This window comes from Podarcis tiliguerta (assembly GCF_965153285.1).
Source record: "Podarcis tiliguerta genome assembly, chromosome: Z".
NCBI classification, from domain to species: Eukaryota; Metazoa; Chordata; class Lepidosauria; order Squamata; family Lacertidae; genus Podarcis; species Podarcis tiliguerta.
Window position 1 is genome coordinate 48,088,532 of NC_139553.1, and position 24,976 is coordinate 48,113,507.

At 47.1% G+C, this 24,976-nt stretch overlaps 1 protein-coding gene across 4 annotated transcripts in view; it reads left to right on the plus strand.

Moving 5' to 3' along the window:
* Nucleotides 1-19,428, plus strand: part of DOCK11 (dedicator of cytokinesis 11) — a 164,630-nt gene extending 145,202 nt beyond the window's left edge. For 2 of the 4 annotated variants that reach the window (XM_083422552.1, XM_083422555.1), the window contains exons 49-53: nt 728-938; nt 1,437-1,627; nt 6,164-6,264; nt 13,400-13,538; nt 18,942-19,428. In XM_083422552.1, the coding sequence (XP_083278678.1) occupies nt 728-938; nt 1,437-1,627; nt 6,164-6,264; nt 13,400-13,538; nt 18,942-19,061 (762 nt within the window). In that variant the 3' untranslated portion in view covers nt 19,062-19,428. Of the gene's footprint in view, nt 1-727; nt 939-1,436; nt 1,628-6,163; nt 6,265-13,399; nt 13,539-18,814; nt 18,833-18,941 lie in introns of all 4 variants that reach the window. The other 2 variants (XM_083422553.1, XM_083422554.1) reach the window with 2 other exon arrangements.
* The last annotated feature ends 5,548 nt before the right edge of the window (nt 19,429-24,976 follow it).

Below are 24,976 nucleotides of genomic sequence, written 5' to 3' on the forward strand. Positions count from 1 at the left end.
ATTCGAACCGCCGACCTTCTGATCAGCAAGCCCTAGGCTCTGTGGTATAGACCACAGCGCCACCCGCCACCAATGTAGGAGCAGGCATTGCAGGAAGGAATAGAGATGTTGTTCTGAGATCTGCCTCTCACTTGTGATCATGGGAGATCACAAACCGTGATCCATTTTTGTCAGGGAAAGGGTCTGCCCGTGGAAAATTAATCAGAGAGGTTGAGGTAGGCAGCTCTTGCCATGCTGGCTGCCTTGGAAGCATTTCTATACAGCTCTTGGCCGACTGGAAGGCTGGGCTAGGAAAAGCCAATTTTAGCCAGGGATGTCATCCAATAGTGGTGCAAGAATAAACCTCCTAAGATTGGGTACAATTTATTCTGTTTGCACATTTCCCCAACAGTTGACTTCTGTCAGCATTATAATTCAGATTTCACATGACATAAAAGCCACTTCCAGAAATATACTGGAAGGCAGCATTCACAAGAGAGTTTATTCCCTTTCCATGACATTTCCCAAATGGTTAAGTTCCACATGTTTGAGCTTTCACATGACATAAGTCACTTCTAGAAAAAAAGTGGGATATAGTGCAAATTTAGTACTCATTTTCTGCCACTGGAAGAAAAGCAGCAGGAGAGCAGCAGGTCATGTGGTTCTTAGATTCTTGGTCCACGATCCCTGATTGTGGTGCAGAGCTAGGCTGGGCCTCTTTCCTTACTCGTTTTCTCGCTTTCTTCAGGTGAATGCCAAAGACCTGGACTCCAAGTATGCGCACATTCAAGTGACTTACCTGAAGCCCTACTTTGATGAGAAGGAGCTCTCAGAGAGGAAGACAGATTTTGAAAGGAACCACAACATCAACCGATTTGTGTTCGAGACACCATATACTTTGTCTGGGAAAAAACATGGGAGTGTGGAAGAGCAGTGCAAGAGGCGGACGATCCTTACCAGTGAGATTCGTCTTCTAAGATGCTGGGAAAGGGTACAGGCAGCAGGGAGAGAGGGCCATGCTATGTATGTCAACAAAATGTGTTTTGATGGTGATTTATGCAGTCAGCTGCTTTTAATTCCCCATCATGAGAAGGAATGTGGGATCAAAAGTTAACGCCCATCTGAGTTTGCTTTTTTTCCTCCTCCTTCTTAATCCATTTTCCTTTCATGCCATGTGTTTGTAGATCACAAGCATGAGGCAGGGACTGCCTTACCAGTGCACTTGTGAGTTGCCCTGGGAGGGAGCCTGGGGGGGGGTTGTTTGTTTTTTTGCACAAGAGCAGGAAAAAAAATGTTTTAGATAGATAAAAGAGGTTTTGAAAAGAATCTAATTAATTAGAACCTTGTGGGGCCATTCATGCAAGGAGTGTTTATCTAAAGTTAATGTCACAAGTGGCTCTACCCACACAGGACTCCTTGTGCACATGCCACCATTTTTGTTTACTCTCCCCTTCCAGCATCCAACTCCTTCCCCTATGTAAAAAAGAGGATTCCCGTCAGTCACGAGCACCAAGTCAATCTGAAGCCTATCGATGTGGCAACTGATGAAATCAAGGCAAAGACGGCCGAGCTGCAGCAACTGTGTACTTCAGCAGATGCTGACATGATCCAACTGCAGCTGAAGCTTCAAGGCTCCGTTTCAGTGCAGGTTGGTGGCTGGGCACACTATAAATCACCCCCACCACCATCATCATCAATTTATTCATCACCTTCAAACAACTTTCACATCAGGGGTTGCTTTGCCACATGACTGTTGTAAGTCATTCTGAATTGCTTTTTGCTGGGGGGAGGGGGGAGTGACTGATAAATTTAATAATAAAATAGTTAAACACACACATAAAAGAAACCCCAGCAAATTCATTTAAAATGAGACTGGAACCCTCATGCCCTTGATAGAAACAGTGTGCTGGCTAGAGGCCAGTTTGCTTTTTCAGAAACCGTCAACTGACATCAGTTCCCAGCAACCTCGAGATCATTGGATGGAAGGTTTTTGAATTGCAATTGTTTTTAGAATGTTTTTAACTGTGATGGCATTTACAGATTTGTAAATTGCAATTGTTTTAAGAATGTCTTGATCTGTTTCAGAATGCTTTTGCTTTTCCGTTTGTTTCAACTTAGGTATCTGTTTGCAGCCCTGGGCCTTCTGTGCCAGTTGTAGGACCGGAGAAGGTTGATACTGTGGGAGGCAATCTTTTGGGTATTTGGGTGCTAGGCTGCTTAGGGCTTTGTACTAACATGGTGGATTGATCCCAGTAGCTCACTGGCAGCCAGTGCCGTGCTCTCAAGATTCATGACATGTGGTCCTCTCTCCAGCCTAGCTGCCACATTCTGCACTAGCTGCAGCCTCTGAAGTTTCCTTAGTGCACTATGTTCCTACAACAAACAGGCCTTTCCTGCTGTGAGAGGCGCACCTGTCACTGACAGCTTGTTGCTGCCAAAGAGCACCTGGTCTGCCCAGGCATTTTAGACTTTATGATTATTTATATTTTTCTAGTTTGCTGCTCCATTGTTTTCAGTTTTAATTTGTTTTGTCTGCTTTCTCATTATAATCATTTATCATAATCATCATCATTATTGCATATTTATTTATACCCTACCTTTTTCCCTGACAGGGACTCAAGGCAGCTTACAGATAAAATAAGAACAGCTAAAAACATATTGGGGAGGGGAATCATTAAAAAACAATTAAACATTAATAGAGTTAAAACTATATAAAAAGATCTATATATAAAAAGAAAAGAGCCATTAAAAACATCCAGATAATTGCAATAAAAACAGCATGGCACCAACCCTTTCATTAAAACCAGACAGTTCCCAAAAGCCAGCGGAAGGACAACAAGGAGGGAGCCAGTCTAACTTCTCTAGGGAGGACTTACCAAAGTCTGGGAGCAGCCACCGAGAAGGCCCTCTCCCGCGTTCTTACCAAAGGGTCCCTTTTTACTGTTTTTAAATTACAGTTATCATGGTGCGAATTAAGCATTATTCACACCTTTGTATGTCGCCCTGGACTCTAGCGACAAAGAGTGGCTAACAAACATTTAAAATAAATAAATGGCGCTTCCCTTGTTTTCCTGGGTTCTTCTTTCCCACTATTGCAATTTTCTTTCTAAACTGCATGAGACAACAACCAGTTTTCCTGGCAAATGTTGCTCGATAAGCTGCTGTGTACCATAATAGCACCACATAAATAATGGTTTTCCTGGTAATAGACAAGGCACCCAGCCACTTTGGCATGATTGGGGCTGTGAGTATTTATGCACTGTTTGTGTTTGACTACCATTAGTGGCTTGGAAACATGGACATTTAAGTTAAGAGGTATAAAAGGAGTGAAGCTGTTATGTATGTTCTTTAGGAATGGTAAGGATGGACACTGCAATGGGAGTGACAGAAATACTGAGCAACAAGATTCCACTAGCACAACAGTTGTGTAATATTAAAACTCAATCGTCCACTAGCTCAAGAGCCCTTGCACTAGTAGACAATGTTGGATCCCACCCAGCCGCAATAAAAATGGGCCTCTATCCAGTGTATAAAATTTCTTTAGTCCAAGTGTCGCTTATTATTGTAAACAGCCTGGCAGAAAAGATAGGTTCTCAGTTGATTCTATGTTGATTCCAACCAAAGCTTCAAGGGGAGCGTCCCTTCCTCCACTATGAGTCTATGACTCCAAGCCATACCTGAACAGTGGAATTCCAAGGCTCAGCTGGCTAGACCTGACAATCTTGTGCTCCACATCTTTGTTGTTGGCATCCGTCTGTCTCAAGAGACAATGGAGGGCACCTCCAGGGGTGAAGTCAAACCACTGTATTAGCAACACCAAAGTGACCTCCCCAGGATGCAAGCTTGGGCTGTGTGTCTGGAGGTCCTAGTCTGCCCAGATGGCAAGACCCCTCCCTCTCAGCCTCACTGATATGGTCCAAAGGGAAGCAGAGCAATACTTTTGGCACCAGCTTGGCTGCAGGAGTTGCCGGAAGGAGGTATACAAGGCTCCATCCGACCCTCTTAGGGACTCCACTCTGGGTTTGTGTAGGCTATTAGCTATTTATTCTCCTGAAGATATCCTGCAGGGCAATAGAGGTTTAGGATCAGAGTTTTCCTTCTCCTAGATGGGATACTTCCCTGTCTTCACATGCATGGGAAGTTACTAATTCACTGGGGGTTTGAGACCCCTTGCTACCCTCACCTGGTTTAGCCAGCCAGTCAAAGCCATTTCCCAGGGTGTGGTCGCTGTCTCATGCTGACAGCTTCTATGAGCCACAGGTGAGAGCTGAGTGCAGGGTGGGGACCAAAGGTGGCAAACCTCCCAAGGAGTATGACATGTCCTCCACCAGAGGTACTACCCCATCCCTTAATACCCCATACACCCCACAAAAAATCTTTGTACCTTGTAGATTTTGCATTTATTATACAGCACTCACCTCTTATTTTCATCTGTCAAACTGGTCTGGTTTTCATCACTTGATCTAAGAGAGGGGCTGACAATAAGCAGGTGTCCATGCCTCAGAGCAAGAGGGTTAGGCTCTGTGATCTCCTTACTCCCATCCAGACTTGAGTCTCTGTAGTTTGGAATTCTTGCATTTCTTGTCTTCCTCTGCTAGGGGTGCCTTCACACAAGTTCGTGTTCCCAAATTACTTTTTGATGATGCCAGTTCATGTATTCAGCTGCTAGCTGGGATGCATTGTTTTCCATTCCACCCTGGATTTGTCATATGCAGCCCTTTTTCCGTTCCACTGCAATTCATTTTCCACCCAAAACTACAATCTTGCCGTCTGCTGCAGGGAAATTGTGCACTCTGCCCCGTTCACTTGAATGCAGAGGAGAAGCAAGGCAAAGAGCATTGGCAATATAATCAATTGCATATCATTTCTGAGCTAAAAGCAACAACAGCAGTGAATACTAATCATATTCACTGGATTAAGTTCTGTCCCAGACATGCAACATATGAGCAAACATTGGCAATTTCTGCTCCCTTTTCTGCCTTCCAACATCCCTAGGTGCCAGGCACCAATGGCTGGTTGATACAGGCACAGCCCCCAAGAATCATCAAGGTCAACCCCCTGCAGTGCAAGAATCTCAACCAAAGCATCCATGACAGATGGCCATCTAACCTCTGCTGAAAAACCTCCAAGGAAGGAGAGTCCACAAGGGAGTCTGTTCCACTGCCAAGAAGCTCTTATTGTCAGAAAGTTCTTTCTGATGTTTAACCAGAATCTCCTTTCTTGTAACTTGAAGCCATTGGTTCAAGTCCCACTTTCTGGAGCAGGAGAAAAGCTTGCTCCATCTTGCATAGGACAATCCTTGAGATCACTGGAGATGGCTCTCATGTCTCCTCTTAGTCTTCTCTTTTCCAGGCTAAATAGACCCAGCTCCCTCAATCGTTCTCCATAAGTCTTGGTTTCCTGACCCTTGATCATCTTTGTCGCCCTCCTCTGCACACGTTCCAGCTTGTCAATATCCTTCTTAAATTGTGGTGCACAGAACTGGACATAATAGCATCCAGGGATGATGTTCCCTTCTGTGGGTGAATAACCTGTTGCAGATCTAGTAGCGTGGATAGAACTTCCCTGTTACCTTGCATTGCCTTACAGTAAGTACAAATGCTTTTCTGGATGGAATCAGTTTCCACATTCAGTGCCCAGGCACCAAGGATACATGCATGAGTGATTGTACTTGGCATATGTGAATCAGAACAAGAGGCCATGAAAGTTTGGGAATCAATTTGTGAAGCATTCCATGCTTTTAACATGCATGGGGTGGAGGGCATTTCTCTCATACCCTCCCACAATCATCACTGGAATTCTTAAGTATTCTGATTGACAGGTGGAGGAGGATAGATAAAAGACGGTACTTGTTTACACAATGTGTAATAATTTATGGAAAGCAGTGTTACAAGATGTGTTGATGACCTCTCTTAGATTACATTAAAGGGGGAAGTAGACAAATATGGAGGAAGACGAGGGGGTTTTATTTATTAGTGGTGATGGCAAAATGGAACCTCTGAATAACAGTGACAGAAGGAGGAAATGGCTGTTGCTGGCCACTGTGGGAGGAAGGAAGGCTGGACCAGAAGAACTTTTCAACGCAGAAGGGGTCCTCCTAGAATCTTCTCTGCTTTTTCTCTGAAATTTCTGATTTTTGTTTGAAATCTGTAGGAATTTAATTCTGTGTTTTAACTTTCCTTAGGTCAATGCTGGCCCTCTAGCCTATGCACGGGCTTTCCTAGATGACAAGCACTCCAGCAAATATCCCAGCAAGAAGGTGAACGAACTGAAAGAAATGTTCAGGTAGTTATGTTTTATTTTAATTTATTATGTTTATTTCTCATCTGCGATGGGACCCAAGGCAGTGTGTAGGAGGGACCTCAAGCGCACTCCCATCCAAGCACTGTCCAGACCCACATAGCTGGAGTGAGGTGACTGTCCCCTGTGCCTTCAAATGATACTTTGGGTGCCCACCTAACAGACTTCCTATGAAACTGCAGGGGACAGAGTCCTTCCCACTACGCTGCTGGGAAGGGGGCATAATTCCAACATGCCAAGGGCCTTCTGCACTCTTTACACACAAAACAGAACCAAATCAAATGCAGGAACATGTACTTGCCTCTTCTGTTTTTGTGTGGAGAAGGGTGTAGAGGAAAGTGGTGTTCCAAATCCCCCCCCCCCCCGGAACATCCCCATAACCTCCTGGGCTTCCTAGGATCCGAGGCTAATCTTTACACATTATGGAATGTGTAATTAGTTTTGTAAAATATAACAACAATGCAAAGATTCTCAGGATGTGGAATTTGTCCAAATGTCAGCACCATTGAGACACATTGTCCTGCATATCAATGCTTATTTCACTGCTTATTTGTCAACCTGGTGCCCTCCATATGTTTTGGAGTATAATCCCCATCAGCCCCAGCCAATGCATCCATAGTAAAAAAACCAACAACATCCGGAGCGCACCAGGTTTGGAGAGGCTGACTTTGAACAGTATAACAGGCTACAGTATAAGAGGCTAGATCTGGGGTCAGCAAACATTTTCATCAGGGGGGTTGGTCCACTGTCCCTCAGACCTTGTGGGGGGCTGGACTATATTTTGAAAAATATAAATACCTTGCAAGCCAGTCCCACAGCTGCCACTGGACCTGGAGGAGGAACACACTCTGCACACACTCAGGAGCGCATCTCAGCACTGCCCGCTCACCAGCGTTGATGACGAGAAGCAGCCAATCCATCAGCCCATCCCTGCAGAGCTCCCAGGCGGCGTGCACCACACACTGTGGCCCATTGCCCAAGGCCAGGTTGGCAGGCAGGCCGCACATGCGGAGTGCCGGGCAGGTGGAGCACAACTCACCCTCCAGCTGCCCCAGTGCGGCTGCCGAGTGCGCCACCAGCAGCAGCGACAAGCCGGGCGCCAGGCGCGACAAGCTCCAGCTGAAGCCCCGCGACGCACCTCTCACAATGCCGCCCGCCTGCCGGCCTCTCTGTCCTCGCACAGTCAGTGAGGCTTCGGATTGCCAATCGGAAGCCTTGCCAGCATCGCCGCCTGAGGAGTCTGCGGCTTCGGATTGACTGCAGGAGCTTCCTACAGCCAATCCCAAGCTGTGCCATCATCACGGAAGTCAGTCCCCAGGTGGTGAGGCGTCTGTGGCTTCTTTTCACGGAAATGATGCGCTGCGCCGCTTTAGCTCAGTCCGGGCACTGACTGAGTGGGCGGCAGGGTCCGCGGGCCAGATTTACGAGCCTGGTGGGCCTCATCCAGCCCACTGCCCTTAGTTTGCCGACCCCTGGGCTAGATTTACATAATTGACTCCAATGCAGTTTTCCTGAGAGCTGTGGGGAAGCAGTCTTTCTCCCTGAATTAAAGTGGTGAGACATTTCAGTCACACAACTCAGAATTATTATCATTATATTTAATAATAATAATAGTTACATTTTTAAGTCGCTCTATATGAAAGAAAAAGTCTCAAAGCCACCTAACAAAATAAAATACAATAAATAGTAGCAATTTAAAAACAGAAAAAAATTAAGCAGTGGACAATACAAAATACATAAAATGCTCATCCAAAACCATATTAAGAGCTGATTACATATTTTAACTTTTTACATGGTTTTTATTGTGTGGTTTTATATTATAATTGTGGCAAACCACTTTTTATATATAATTAGCAATATATAAATATTTTAATAAAATAATAAGGGCAAATCCTACCCACTTAAAGACTGACAACAATGGTGCCAGGTTTATCATGTATGCTATTTTATTTTAGCATTAGATGTCTCTGTTATGTACTGATGTTCTCACCCTGGGCCAGCAGGGGGATACTGTAGATAGTTTCCACTCAGTTTTCACTAAGGTCCACAACAGTTATTTTAGGCGGGAAACCCTGGGTTGTTGTTGATACATTGTTGACAGCCGGCTCCTATAAAAACAGGCCGGCTGAGCTGTTTGCTGATCAGTTCTGTCCAGCTACAATAAAGAGCTGCTCTGGAGAAATCACTGTGTCATCTACTATGTTCGCCCACAACTTAACACTGGCGACGACGGTGGGATCGGTGGACATCAGAGCACAGCCAGATGCAGCCACCCTCTGAGCAGAGCTGAATCACTGAGCTGAATCACTGAGCGAAATCACTGAACAGAACCAATTCAGAGCTGACTGTTCTGGCTAGAGCTCGGTGTTCCATCCATCGCCCTTCACGCCAGCATCGGAACCATGGCTTCACTTGTGCCTCTACCGCCATTTGCGCCAGCCTCTGAATCATGGGACTCCTACCTCGCTCGGTTCGACTGCTACCTCCAAGCCAACGAGCTGACGCAAGTATCACAGGAGCATAAGCGGGGCCTATTCCTCAGCCTCTGTGGGCCTGAGGTGTTTGAGACGGCCCGAGCATTGGTTGCGCCTGAAGCAGTCCAGGCAACACCGTGGGACACGATCCAAGAGAAGCTCCGCAACCACTATGCACCAAAGCCATCCAAGATTGCTGCCCGCCATGCGTTCTACCACCGGAACCAGGCAGAGGGGGAGTCAATCAACAACTACACCACCGCCCTGCGACAGGCTGCAATGCACTGCAAGTTCCGAGACTTAGACGATGCCCTGATGGATCGAATCGTCTGCGGGTTCCGGGACATCCATCTGCAACGGCGTCTCCTCGCCAAGCCAGACCTCACGCTACAGAAAGCCATTGAGGAGGCTGTGGCCTCAGAAGCTGCTGAACGCTCCGCCCAGGAGATCCGTAAGTCCAGCAGCCCGCGTCTTGCTAGGAAGCCAGTTCCAGTGCATCACTAAGAGGCCTCCAGTGAAGACGATGACGTGCACCAGACAAAGCGGGAGCGCAGGAAGTTCCAACAGAAGTCCAAGGGCCAACCGGAATGTGCTGGCTGCGGAGGCAACCATTCCCGTGCCAAGTGTCGATTCAGAGACGCCATCTGTAGGAAGTGTTCCAGAAGGGGCCACATCGCTAAGGTCTGCCGATCGGCTCCGTCTGACACCCCCCCTTCACCAACTCGCAAGTCCAAGTCTTCACTCCAGTCTGCCAAGGAAAGCTGTTTCGCTCTCACCAACTGCCGCTGCCCGTCTGGAACCACGATTGGCCAAACCTACTCGCCTACGCGACGCAAGCTGAACGTCACGGTGCTCATTGAAGGAGCTCCATGTGACATGGAGATCGACACCGGGTCTGCCCTGTCCATCGTGTCTTGGAGCACCATCAAAAGACTGGTACCCAGAGTGTCCAAAAGGCAACTTGACTCTCACCGCGTACACCTGAGAGACTACCAGGGAAACGACATTCCTGTGGTAGGCGTTGGCCGGTTCCGGATCGCATTCAAGGATTTTTCGGGCCTGCTCCGGTTGGTGGTGGTCGAAGGCCAGCGGCCAAGCCTCCTAGGGCTAGACTGGTTTGATGCCCTCGGCCTGGAAGTCACCGGCATCAACTGCATCTCTAACGCAGAGACTGAGGGTCTGATCAAAGACTTTGCCGAGGTTTTTGACGGCACTTTGGGGCAATATACTGGTACGCCCATCTCCTTTAGCCTTGATCCACAAGTCGCCCCCATCAAGCTAAAGCCACGCCGGGTTCCCTTTGCTCTCAAGGCTAAGGTGGACGAAAAACTGGACAAGCTGATCGCCCAAGGAGTTTTGGAGCCGGTTGACCACGCCAAGTGGGAAACCCCCATCGTCACGCCTGTCAAGCCAGACGGGTCGGTGAGAATCTGCGCTGACTACAAGTGCACGATCAACAAGGCACTTCAGCAGCACGCTTATCCGGTTCCTGTTGTCCAACACCTGCTGCATTCCCTGGGTGAAGGTAAGGTCTTCGCTAAGCTGGACCTTGCCCAAGCCTATCAACAACTGCCCGTCGATGATGCCACTGCTGAAGCCCAGACGATCGTCACCCACCGAGGGGCATTCCGTTGCCGCCGGTTGCAGTTCGGGATGAGTGTGGCTCCTGGCATCTTCCAAAGCCTTATGGAGCGTCTCCTGCAAGGGCTTCCGGGCGTGGTACCATATTTTGATGACGTCTTGGTGTCCGCAGACTCACACCAGCAGCTGTTCGAGCGCCTCCGTGCCGTGCTGACCAGGTTCCAAGAGGCTGGGCTCAAGGTAAAGAGGGAGAAGTGCCAGATCGCCGTTCCACAGGTGGAGTTCCTGGGCTATCTTATCGACGCTTCCGGACTTCACACGACCACATCCAAGATCCGCGCTATCCAGCAGGCCCCCATCCCAAAGAACAAGACGGAGTTGCAGGCGTTCCTGGGGCTGCTGAACTTTTATAACATGTTCCTGCCCCACAAAGCCACGGTGGCTGAGCCTCTTCACCGACTCCTCAGCACAAAGACGCCTTGGTCCTGGGGTCATCGGGAGATGGCGGCCTTCAACGCGGTCAAGGCTCTCCTTTCATCGGACAGTGTGCTGGTACAGCACAGTGAATCCAGGCCGCTGGTCCTTGCCTGCGATGCCTCACCTTTTGGCATCGGCGCTGTCCTTAGTCACCGTTTTCCAGACGGAAGAGAAGCACCGCTCGCCTACTTTTCCAGGACACTATCTCAGACGGAACGGAATTACAGCCAGCTCGACAAGGAGGCACTGGCACTTGTGGCTGGAGTGAAGAGGTTCCATGAATACCTCTATGGCAGGACTTTTGACCTCATCACTGACCACAAGCCGCTCCTGGGCCTCCTCGCCGGTGATCGTCCAACTCCACCGGTCCTCTCGCCGCGCATGCTGCGATGGACTGTTTTCCTGGCTGCCTACCACTACCGGCTCGTCCATCGCCCGGGGAAATCGATGGGCCATGCTGATGCCCTCAGCCGTTGCCCTCTTCCAGCAATTGTGGAAGACCCGGCTCCAGCTTCATCACTCCTCCTGATTGAGGATCTTCCGGAAGCGCCTGTATCGGCTGCCACTGTGGCCTCCGCATCTGCCCAGGATCGCACCATCAGCCGTGTGCTCAACTGGGTGTGGAGGGGGTGGCCACAAGGGCCTTTTGCATCGGAGTTCCAGCCCTTCACAACCAGACAACATGAACTCTCGGCTCATCGCGGCTGTCTGCTGTGGGGAGACCGCGTCGTAATTCCCCAAAGACTCCGTCAACGCGTCCTGGAGGCTCTGCACGTTGGCCACCCGGGAATTGTCAAAATGAAGGCGTTGGCTCGGTGTTACGTCTGGTGGCCTAACATGGACGATGCCATCACTGCCTGGGTGTCCGCCTGTCAAGCGTGCCAAGAATCAAGGCCTGCACCACCGGCAGCTAAGGGACACACCTGGGAGACGCCAAAGACACCCTGGTCGAGGGTGCACATCGATCTGGCTGGCCCCTTTCACGGCCGGACCTTTATGGTAGTGGTAGACGCCTATTCCAAATGGCTGGAGGTGGCCCTGATGCCCTCCACCACTACTGAGGCCGTCATCCGGGTGCTGCGAGGACTCTTTGCGACGCATGGGTGTCCTGATGTCCTTGTCTCCGACAACGGACCGCAGTTCACGTCAGGCACTTTTGAGCGGTATCTTTTGGGACTGGGCATCCGCCATGCCCTAACGGCACCATTTCATCCATCCAGCAACGGGCAAGCAGAGAGAATGGTGCGCTCGGCAAAAGAGGCACTGGCGCGCCTGGACCGGGGAGACTGGCACGAGCGGGTCGCCGAATACTTGTTCGTGCAACACATCACCCCTCATGCGGCCACAGGGCGGAGTCCTGCTGAACTGCTTATGGGCAGCCGCCTCAGGTCACCGCTCGACCGGCTGCACCCGGACTTTGCCGTGGCTGAACCCCCAGGCTGTGCCAACGCGCCACGGTCTTTTGTTCCAGGAAACCAGGTCTTTGCCCGGAACTATGTGGGGGACATTCCTTGGGTGCCAGCCACAGTAGTGGGAGTCACTGGACCTCGCTCGTACCAGGTGGCACTCGAAGACGGATGCTTGTGGCGCCGACACATAGACCAGCTTAGGCGCAGGGTTGGGGACTTGGACACTACCGTGGTGCCCCCAACTGCGCTCGTGGCTCCAGAAGAGAAACTTACAGATGGCGAGACTCCACCTACACCTCCCTCGCAAACTGCCAGCGTGGAGCCGAACCAAGCCGCTTCAGAGGGTCTGCCAGACTTACCACAGACTCAGACCACTCCACTTGCGGAGGCTCCATCCACAGCAGTGGATCCAGGGGATTTGGGTTCAACGCCACCTAGGGTCGCACCACAGCCTCAGCAAGAATTGGGTGGCCCTCCGGACTTGGCTACCAGTCCCCGGCGGTCTGGCAGAGTTTCCAAGCGCCCAACTTATTTAAAGGACTATGTTGTTGGACATGTATCACTGTTGGTTTAAGTATGGGAAATGTAACCGATATGCTTTTTGTGCCTAATTGAACCACGTGTAGTGCTGTATATAAGGAAACCATTACGATTGTAACTAACGCCTTATCTCGGTGGGGAGGGGTGTTATGTACTGATGTTCTCCCCCTGGGCCAACAGGGGGATACTGTAGATAGTTTTCACTCAGGTCCACGTCAGTTATTTTAGGCGGGAAACCCTGGGTTGTTGTTGATACATTGTTGACAGCCGGCTCCTATAAAAGCAGGCCGGCTGAGCTGTTTGCTGTTCAGTTCTGTCCAGCTACAATAAAGAGCTGCTCTGGAGAAATCACTGTGTCATCTACTATGTTCGCCCACAACTTAACAGTCTCCTTGTGGGGCATTACAAAAGACAGGATATAAATGTTTTAAGAATATGACGCATATTCCTTTGCCTAGACAAAGATACAGTACTAGAAAAGGTTGTTAGCTGCCAGAATCCAGGTCTTCATCAGTCACCGTGCACTAGGCCGTCTCAGTATCGCAAGTGCCAAAGTCAATGCACACGCCTATTTGTTTTGCAGCTTCACTGCCTACATGAGTCAGCCGGGGTCCCATAAATTCTGTTTTCTCTCAACAGGAAGTTTATTCAGGCCTGTGGAATTGCCCTTGAGCTCAACGAGCGCCTAATCAAGGAGGACCAGGCAGAATACCATGAAGAGCTGAAGTCCAACTTCAGGGACATGGTGAAAGAGCTTTCAGACATCATCCATGAACAGGTAGAGAGTCCAGGCGGGCTGCTCTGAAAGTAAATGTACACAGAGCCTCTCCCAGCCAAGACATCAAGATATGTGGCTATTGATTTTCATTATTATGATTATTATTACGCTGATGATTAACAAGAATCCTTATACTTATATCAGTCTCCTTGGCACCTTGGCAACATTAACAAGTCCCTGTTCCACAAAATTAATATATGAAATATACAGTTGGGAAACAACAGAAGGAGAAAAAAGAGGAGCAAGGATATGAGCAAATGCCATTTACACAAGTTTATTAAGCTTGGTTAAAGCTGTAATCTAGGGAAAGGGTCAAAGGTTCCTTGGATTGTCATTGTGTAGCAAAAGTCAATACCAGGTTTGAGCGGGTCCTGGGCACCCTAATCTCTGTTGCTGCTCCTCCTTATGTCAGTGGGCCCTGGTCAGTGGGCAGGAGTCCAGCCGATGGCTCTAGCCATCATTTTAAATTACCATAATCCCCTAGAATGTTGATGCCATATCAGTGTTGTGGGAAACTTAAAATGACAGCTTGATCCAGCTACCTGGCACTGCTCATAGTGCAGGACCAGGCCTTTGAAAAGAAAAGAAACCACAGGAGAGTCCTAAGCCATGGACCCTGGCAAAGTGTGATGTTCCTGACAGCTGGCAACACTGAGCAGCTGTGATGCCAACACTAGGCCAAGTTTTTAATGGGGTGTGCTTGTGTAAATTGGATATCCTTTCAGGATCAGAGCAGCACAGCAATCATCATCACCCTCCATACTCTGCAATGTGGTAATCCAGAATCTGCAGTTAGAATAAAACAGTGCACACAAACAGTGACTGAAGGTTATGATGATGTGACCTCCTACATGCCCTGTTGAGGCAGTTGTTAGGCTGGGCTGAAATGTCTCCCCCTGACTTTGGCCTCTCCAGTTTCACTCCCCACATTCACAGGAGGCATTATGCTGCGGGGATGAAATATGGGGGTCTAGGAACAGCACCTCATCATCATGCAGTGCCTTTATTGGGGGGGGGGTTACAGACATCACCAGTCAAGTGAAATGCAAAATGACAATGAGAAAAAGGTATGTTCAGAGGGTGATTTTAGGACAACTGCGCACTTACTGTACCTCCTTGCTGAATTTTGGCTCAACTTTGGATCTGACATACTTGGTTCCTCTGCTGTTTGAAAGCTGAGAGTTCTTCAGAGAAAGCAAACCATGATAGGAATAACAGCAAAACAAAATGCAAAACGGGCACCCACATTCAATAAATAGCTGGAGGCTGGACAGGAGTGCAGAACTGGGGCACATGTTTGGCATGTGAACACCAGCCACTGTCAGTTTGGGGCCCTGGCCTTTCTTCTGGCCTGCTTGACTGACAGTCAGCTTTCACTTTCCCCCCTCCCCTGAAATCCCTGAAGAGGGCCTGCCTGCCTGCCTGGGAATCTATAACCCTGCCCTTCTGTACATAGCCTCCAGGGCACATTATAAACAAAATTGAAACAATGCAAATTGGCTTCTCAGTACTGAAAGTGTTTAGAGGTTGAACATATCCCCAGAGACACACTGTGATAACGCACCCACAATTCCCTCCCAGTTTTCTGCTGTTTTATTTGCATGTGGATGACGGAACAGCTTCTGCATTCCGTTAATATTCAAATAGGGAAAACAAACTTCTAAGAAAGCTCTCTCAAGTAATGGGGTCATTAGGAGTCAGTTTGGAGCAGGCTGTCATTTTTGATGCACTCCAGATTGTTATTCAAAAAAGCTTCCCATAGTTTGCCTGTCTTGGGTGTTTGGAGGAAACTGCAGATGATCTGATTCAGCCTATCCTAGTAGTTACAGACTTAAAGAGGATGCTCAAGAAGCTTCAAAGATCCACAGAGTTCTTTTGAACACTAAGGAACAACATTAGAGAAAATGAAAAAGCTAACAGCATTTGGGCAAATAGCCAATTGCAGTTTTAAGTCTTAAAAATGAAGGTGGTTGTGATGGGTGCTGTACAGGGCATATCCCCTGTACAGATCCAACGCAAGATACCAAAGGAACTTTAAAAAAGCAAGTATATTTCTATTCCTCCTCCTGGATTTGAAAAGTTTGGAAATCGTGTGAGCAGTGTCTGCTTCAAGCTCCAAACCAAAAGTGCTGGATTTTCTTGCTTCCAGCATTCACAGACTGTGTAACATTCAGCATGGAAGATCGCCTACCCTCCTAGAGTTGATGGGGAGTTGGTGTCCCTCCAGATATTGTAGGGTTCATGAGAGTTGAAAGACCCACCATCTCTGAAGGCCACAGTCTTCTCATTTATACCCTATAAGCCTCTCTCGTTCTGTTCCCCTAATACAAATCATCCACTCAGGTATTTCCCAAACCCCACTCAGGTCTTACTTTGATTTAAAACAAAAAACCCAAATCCTGCAAAGCCCAGATTTGAGCATCTGTTGTCATTTAGGAGAACTCTTGAACCACACTTGCAAAACAGGAAGTGGGGCTGCAAGTTCTTGGAGCAGGCTGTGACTCCAAGACAGGGTTATAGAAAAAGCCACACAAGGACTTACCAGAAATAAAGGTTTGGGGCTTTAAAAATTCAGTCAGTTGGCTGGCTGTTAGTTACCCCGAAGTTTCTTAAAACTATACTTGGTTTTAAAAATTATTAGTAGGGTGGGGAAAACCCCTCAAGAGGTCACCTACTGGCAAAAACACAATGACTAGGTCTGGGGTACAAGTCTTGCACCGTTTTGGACAGGTTCCTTGATTTGGCAATCAAGCCCAGCAGATGGGTGACCACACTGTGTCTCAACTTGAAAGATGTGGCATTCTGAAGAAAAGCAGGGAGTCCACCATTTGCCTTCACCACTCCTGGTGTGGTGTGGGGCCGGTTGCTCTTTTACTGCTCTGAACTTTGGACTGGTGTTCCTTTGTACAACACCTCTCAGCATATCTGGAACATTGTCACCAGAAGCCAGCAGGAGTGCGGCAGATAGAGCAGCTTTCCCCAACCTGGTGTCCTCCTGATGCTTTAGACTACAATGCCCGTCTGCCCCAGCCAGCATGGCCCACAGGATTATGATGATTAGAGTTGCAGTTCAAAGCATTTGAAAGGCACCAGGATGGAGGGAGATGGGTGAGCATGTTGGACTAGGACGAGGGAGACCCAGGGTGAGCCTGGGCCAGTCATAATCTTCCAGCCCAGCCCACCATGCAGGGTTGCTGTGAGGCCAAAACTGGGCAGAGGGGGAGCCATGTACTTTGCTCTGTCCTTTGAGGAAAGAAGAGGGAGAACCATAAAGAAATGATAAATATCACAACAACAGCAGCACTGGTAGCATCTCCAGTGGAAATATAACTCTCTAGCAGAAAGTCTAGCTTCCTTAATCTCTGGTTGCACTGCTTCTGTACTCTGTAAAGAAATGCCAGACTGTTCTTTTCCTCAACTACAGCAAATCTTGACATGAACCAGAGCACTAAAGAATCTTTCTGGTGTTTTTGATTAATGGAAGTGTGTTGAACAGGAAAGTTAATGGCTCACAATATTAACACCCAGGTAACTTAAAGAGTAAGCTCCACTTATCCCAGTTGACCTGTTTATTAAGCATTTGTCCTGATTTGTTTGAAGGGACAACGTTGATTATTTATTGAGCATTCATTCTGTGTTTGCAGAGAAGTTAGGTGACATTTATGTCCAGTGCATTTCCCCTGCTCCCCACTTTCCTTATTGCAGAAAGTCTGCAAGACCTCTCAATCTACTATAACTGTGTGATTAGAATTTGCCACGTATTATTCATTTCCACCTGAAAACAGCTGGATATGCCCCACTTTTAAAAAGGTATCCCAGTTTTTAATTAGTTAATTCAAGATGTGAATAATTTGTTACACCCACTACAGAGGGGGAAGATAATTTAAATCAAAAAGGATATATTTTATTTGCCTTTTCTTCTCTTCCATCTGGTTGTTAATATTAGAAGGTTCCTTCTAACTTCTGTTCTTCATGTATCTGTTATTCTAAAAGACCAAAATTTCACTTCTCTTCCTCTGCTAGTTGTAAGGGTTAGTAGGGACACACAGTGCTTGCCCTACAGGGGGGCAGAGAGACCCCCTTAAATGACTTTTTTTGGAGGCCAATAGTTAGCAAAAATTGGCCAGGAGGAGGTGGACTCCCTCTACCTCCCCTACACCATCTTGAACACTAGTAAGACAGGAGGTGCTTGGTTAAGACTGGCTGGGGAACATGTGGTCTTTCAGATGTTGTTAAACTCCAAACTCCCATCAGCCCACATGGCTAATGGTCAGAAATGGTGGGAGTTTTATTTCAGCAACATCTGGAGGGCCACAGATTATGCGCCCATGGGGCTATGAACTATCTTATACATAACTACTCCTGACAGACAGAAAAGGAATTAGTGACTTTGTAGACACGAGTAGACATTTTCTGTTTCCATGCCATTCCTACCTGTGGCTATGCCCATGCATGGATGCCAAACTCAGCAGTCTGACAGGGAAATATTTCAGGGGGCTGAGTGTGGGTGTCAGTACTGGGTTTGTGTTTGCTTTGATCTGCCCTGCAGACCTCTTTGCTTTTAACCAGGAGTCCAAGTGCCACGCTCGGATAAGGCATTCCAAAATGGCTCCCAGAGATGATCTAGCCTGCCATGAATCTTTGAAACAGGGTGCGATAGAAACTTGTGAAGAATAAAGGCACTGAGCATGATCCAATTTGGTGGTGGGGCGACTTCCTACACAGAACCTCATTGGAAACAATGCAAGCAGAAAGTTCTAGATTCAGCCTCCGGTGTCTCCTGCTGAAACAGGAAGAGACTCCTGTCTGAAACCCTGGAGAGCCACTTGCATGCAATGCAGACACTTCTGAGCTAATGAATCAATGGTCTGACTCAGTAGATGGGAATTCCTTTGTTACTAAATAAAAGAAAGTGGTTTTTACCACTTCCAGAGCAATCTCTTGGTTCTGGAATGCTCCATTGACCCTTTAGGTGTGACCCTGTACAATTCTAAGGTAGAATTCACAAGAACCCAAACCTAATTATTAGGAAACTCCTTCTAGGGTTTTGATAACTAGAAGTGGAACAAGCTATTTAGAGCACTTATGGGATTTTCTTTCTTGGAAGCTTTCAGGACAATTAATAACGTCTTAATCTTACAAGTATTTGATCAGATGATCTTCTGAACCCCTTCTAGCTCTGGGGTTATTTTGAGAGCATAGTAGACATAATTGCTAAATAACTTCTCTTTCCTATTCTCTTTTGTTTTCTTTTAATGCTGCCTTTGCAATAACAGCTTTGAAGACCAGGTTGGGTAACACCATTCTACATTTCCTTTTGTGTTGTTGAAACAATTTTTGTTGCTGTTAGGAACAGATAAGGTTTTTGCTTAATTTGCTAACTCAGCTTTGGGGTTTTTTTAGATGTACCAAGAAGATACCATTCAGTCCTCATGGATGCACAACACCTTACATGTGTTCTGTGCAATAAGTGGAACTTCAGGCAATGGCTATGGCTCACTTAGATCTACGTTCGACGTTTAAAAAGAAACTTGGGAGTGACTCTTGACATTCTACAGATCTTTCTCAGGAATACTTGGGACTGTTGCCTGAAAGATGTTAACCTCCAGACACGTGAACAAAATGATCTCAATATTTTTCTTTGTTTAAGCAGAATCAACTGGCTTTCAAACAGGGTACTTGCTTAATTCAGAGACAGTGAAAGTGCCTCTGTGATATGCTTTCCTTCTTGTATCTTTTGTTGTGGTTGTTGTTGCATTCTTAAAACCTATGGAAGACACCAAAAGGCATTTATCAAATCACCTTGTACTGAAAAGAATGAACTTGAATATGGTACCATGTAAAGTTGTACAATGGAATATAATAAAATGTAAAACTGCTTTGTAAATAAGGTGGTTGTGTGAACATGTCTTTTGTGCTCAGTATAAAAAGCAGAAGCCAGAAAGAATGCCCTGCAGCCTCTATGCCAAAATACAGGTATTTTACAGAGAGAGAGTGCAAGGTTGGGGAACCTTTTTCAGCCTGAGGGTCACATTCCCTTCTGGGCACCCATTTGGGGGGCTACACACCGGCGGGGGGGGGGGGGGCAGAGCCAGAGGTTGAAAGAGACTAAATTAATTAATGTATATTTTTCCTTTGCACAGCGGGCCAGGTTCTACAATAAATTCTCTCACCTGTTTTTCTATCCAAAACCCAGGTGAGCCAGAGTCAGCAATGAGAGTTCAAAGTGCCATCTAGCCAAGCAAAGACACTGAAGTAAGATATGAAGCAGGGACAGTGATGAGGGGTGACTGAAGATGGGGTTGGCCCACATGGAGTTCCATGACCTGGGCTGCATTTGGACCTCAGGTTGTTGGCATTCTTCTGTCAAGAGACAATGGAGTGTGCCTCTGGGTGTGGAATCAAAATGCTGCCTTAGCAGCACCAAAGTGACCTCCCTGGGGCAGTGGCAGAGCTTCATGCTCTGACACCGGGGGGTGTGTGGCAGAGAGCAGCTGGCACGTGGGGCTGGCACGTGTCCTGGGGGCATGGTGCGTTGCCTGCAGGGGCGTGGCACCCAGTGTGGGTGGGGAGGCAGCTGTGATGGCACCCCACTGGGATCACGCTGCTGGTGGTGGTGTGCTCCCCCCACACTCCTCTTCCTCCACCAGTTCCCTGGGGTACAAGCCTAGGCAGTGTGCATGGAGGTCCTGGGCTCATCTTTTGGATGTAGTCCAAAACAAAGCAGAGTACAGTGGTGCCTCGCAAGATGAAATTAATCCGTTCCGTGAGTCTCTTCGTCTAGCGGTTTTTTCATCTTGCGAAGCAACCCTATTAGCGGATTAGCGCTATTAGCGGTTTAGCGGCTATTAGCAGCTATTAAAGGCTTAAGGGATTAGAGGATTAGATGCTAAAAGGCTATTAGCAGCTTAGCGCCTTAGAAAAAGGGGGTGGGGAGCGAAAAAAACCCTCAAGAATCGCAAGGCATTTTCGTCTTGCGAAGCAAGCCCATAGAGAATTTCATCCTGCGAAGCGCATTGAAAAACGGAAAACCCTTTCGTCTAGCAGGTTTTCCGTCTTGCGAGGCATTCGTCTTGCGGGGCACCACTGTAATTAGTTTGGCACCCACTTGGCTGCAGGAGTTGCTGGAAGGAGGCATGCCAGGCACCATCCAACTGTTGAAGGAACTCCACTCTGGATTGTAGAGTTCACTCCTTAGCCATTTCTTCTCCTGAAGATATCCCACAAGGCAATAGAGATTTAGGATCAGAATTTTCCTTCTTCTAGATGAGCTACTTCCCAGGCTGATGAGCTCCATCAGCACCTCTTCCCTCTACAGCATGTGCAGCAGCCACCTTCTTGACCATTGGACCCACAATTGATCTTGTGCATTTAATACACCGGAGCCTGTCTTCACATGCAGGGGAAGTCCATAACTCACAGAGGGTTTGAGATCCGTTGGCTACCCTTGCCTAGTTTAGCTGGCCAGTTGAAGCCATTTATGGTGGGTGGCCACATCCTGGCAACTTTTAGGAGCCACAGCTGAGAGCTGAGTTCAGAGTGGGGACCAAAGGTGACAAACAACCCCAGAAGGAAATGTCCCCCATCAGAGGTACTACCCCTCCCTTAAGGTACTCCATCTCATACTCCCTCAAGAAAGGTAAAAAAGTCTCATTTAAGATTCTCAGACTTGCTTGCTTTTACTCATTCTGCACAGTTTGACTTCTGCTGGCTGTGGAGGAATGACAAAGAAATAACCAGTGCACTGACTCAACTTACCCTGCAACTGCTGGAGGATGGGGTTGACTCCCTAAGTACCATAGGCTGCCGCCTACTCTCTCCTCTGTTGCCTTTGAATTATTTAAACCCAGGCCAAAGACGAAAAGCCCTATAGTCAAACCCTGTATCTTTAGTTTTCCCTGGCTTTGGAAACGCTTTAGTCATTTTGTCATGTTTACTGGGAGCTGACTCACGCAAGCGTTACGCATTCTTGCACAACAGTGTGACAGAGAGGGAAGTGCTGAGGGGATCCTGCCCCTTTTCTCCTTTGACTGGGCATGTGGGCCTGAGAATTTCTTCTTGTGAGCATGGAGGAGTTCCTGTTTAATATAGGCATGATAAGGTGTCACATCTTCAGGGGGAGAAAGTGGGAGAGAACATGGAAAGAAAGAAAGGAACAAGTTCTTTGTTTTACTTATGCTATATTGAGTGAGGATTAAGACACAGCAGACACATATAAGATCTCCAGAAAAGCTGCCAATTGTTTCAGCAATGCCCACATCCCACCCCAGCCAGATCATTTGTACTTCAGCTTTTGGTAAAGCTTCCTTCTCCTTACATGAACAATGCTTTGCAGAGGACATACCTTATGAACAGCTTGAAACTTGAGGGCAGGGGACAAAAATATGACTTTCTAGTTCACTGTATGAATAAATGAAGTTGCCTTATCTTGCACCAAAGCACATCCCAGTGCACCCTAGTCGCATGGGCACTTGCTCTCTAAGGCATCAGGCAGAAAAAGGTCTTGTCAGTCTTGTTGCTGCAGAATGACCCTTTAACTAGAGTACGTAGAATCATAGAAGTGTAGAGTTGAAAGTGGCCACAGTGATAATCTAGTCCAACCCGCAGGAATATTTTGCCTAATCTGGGGCTCAAACCCACAACCCTGAGATTAAGTCTCATGCTCTATGAACTGAGCTATCAGTTTAAATGATAGGTAAAGGTGAAGGACCCCATTATTGTTTTTATACTGTAAACTGTCCTGTGATCCTCGAGTGAAGGGCAGTATTGAAAATAAATAAATAAATAAATAACCTTTCCACCAGGTTGCTCAGGGGCTGTAAGTGGTTCTCTGCCCATGCCCACAATTTTTCATAACAACAACCCTATATGGAAACTTCATCCGACTTCAAGTGCACATGGCCTGAGTTTACCAAATGAACTGGAATTTTAAACCAAAAGTAAAATGAAGCTGCCGTATTTTAAGACAGATTGCTAGCTATCTTGCCCAGTCTGCTCTGACTGACGGTGATTCTCTATGGCTTCAGGAATAGGTTTTTCCTGGAGATACTGGGGGTTGAACCTGCAATCTTGTAAACGGAAAGCTTACAACTGACAATTCACCCACCCCAACAATTGCCACAGAGGAATTTATTTTTATTGTTTTGCCATAAATTGCACATCCTTGTCCACCTGCAACAGTTACAACCCCACCCAATGCCTTTACTTACATAATCATCCATGTGCCAATAGATCATTGCCCAACTAAATTAGTCCATTCACCCCAGAAGACATCCATCACTGAAGTAAGAGGTTTGGGCATGGAAGTTAAGCATCCCTATTATGACACCATCAGGTGCTAGAAGGGATAGAAACTGCTTTCTGAAATCTGACAGGATTCTAGCCTGTTCCAGACTATCTCCATTTTTGGGTGGGATTTAATTGTATACAGTACAAGCAAACTCAGGTTGCACAATTGAAGTTGACTTGGTGCTCTTGCTCAACAAACCTGTTCCAAAGAAGAACATATTTTTCACAATACAGAAGGTGGGGGATGATATTTGCTTGGTGCAATATCATCTAACCTCCCCACAAAGAGATCAAACAAAATTAATGCTCAATAGATGGCTAATGCCTAACCTCCCTGAACACTTTGTGAGCGAATCAGGGTGAATTTTTAATAAACAGGTTATCTGGAAGCAGTGTGTGTGTGTGTGTGTGTGTGTAGGAGAGAGAGGGAGAGAGAATGTTCCCCAAAGAAAGAGCTTGCATAGCTCTCTCCCAAAGCAGGCTGGCACAAGCTGCTTTTGCAATGTTATGGGAAAATATGCAAAACTGGCAGGCAGCAGTACTCATCTGATCTTTCTGTTTCCATCTTTCTTAAATGTTGCAGAAGCAGGCTCAGGCAACCCTCCTCTCCTGTCCCAAAACAGGGATGTAATCGGTGCTTTTTTTTCTAAAAAAATGTTTAGGGATACTCTCTTTTTGACTCAAGAAAATCACCATTTTATAGTTCAAATCAGGAAAAATAATTAGAGTGAATGGACAAAAGTACAAAGATTCACAAAATGTTTAGGGGTATACGTACTCCTGCGTAACCCCAGAAAAAAAGCAGTGGATGTAGTCATGCGAAAGAATGGTGATGATTCTCGTAATGATTTGCTGCATTTCACATAGCTTATTATATATGCAGAGACTACCTGAAAAAATCAAAACCTCACACACACCTTTGTTTAAGCATTTTACTGTATTGGCCCAATATAAGCCACACCTTTAAAATTGGAGGGGGGGGAGAGAGAAAAAAGACCCAAATATAAGCTGCTCCATTTCTTGCTGCTGGGGGGGGGGCGCTGTGTTGCCGGTGGCCTTTCCCCTTCCTCACTCTCTCCCTTCTCGGCCTTGGGGAAGAGGGGGGTGGGCGTCGCTTTGCTGTGCTCCTGGCACTGTTTGCCCCATGCTCCTGGCTACAAACCATAAGGTCGCGAATATAAGCCACACTTTAACTTTTCACGGTCGTACTTTTGGGGGAAAGTGAGGCTTATATTCAGGCCAATATAGTAAATCATTCACATGGGGTACACCCTTTCACCTCCCGCCCCCCCAAAAAGGCATCACTCCTGCTCCAACTAGTTCCTGCCAGAATGCCCAATAGCCAGGGATCATCCTGAGATCACAGGTTTGCCATCCCCAACTTAAACAGAGCTACAGTCTAGACACAGAAGATTATTCACAGGTGACTTGTGCCCTAAGTTCACCTGCTGTTCAGGTGCCAACTGTTGATGGACCAGACTCAGCTAGCCCGGTAAAGAAAAAGTGATTTGTATGTGTTGTATGTGTGATATAACATTGTGCCACCAGCTGGCGATGTAGAGTCCCATTTTTCTCTACCTGTTTTCCCTGTTTTAATTTACAACACTTTAAACTGAAACGCTAGAAGCATATAAATTGCTTTTTCTTTACCAGTCTAGCTGAGTCCTAAATCCAGTGTAATAAATGAAAATCTGCCCTTATTCCCTTATGGGGGACACAAGAGCCATTATAGAGTCCTTTGCAAGTTCTCCATCGGTCGGAGAAAATAAGAGAGACCAACCAGAGAATATTGAGAAGCAAAGCAGCTAGTAAGCCTGATCTTTATTGAACTGTTGCAACAGGATGTCCCCTTCACACGCAGGAAAGGAGGAGGACTCTGAACCAAGATGTGCCCGCCCTTATATAGACATTTTAAATTGCCCGCCCTGGAGTCGAAGACCACTCCCAGAAACATCATACATACATCACAGAATGGGTATAGCTCAAGACCACCACCCCCCCAGACACATCATACCTACATAACAGATGTTACCTACAACAGAAATCTGAGTGCGTTGTTTACCTCCTGTCTGGCAGGTTACCTGTTAATGCTTACTTGATTGGATACCCTGGGGAGCCTGGCCAGTCTTTTGTGATGATAAATACTTATT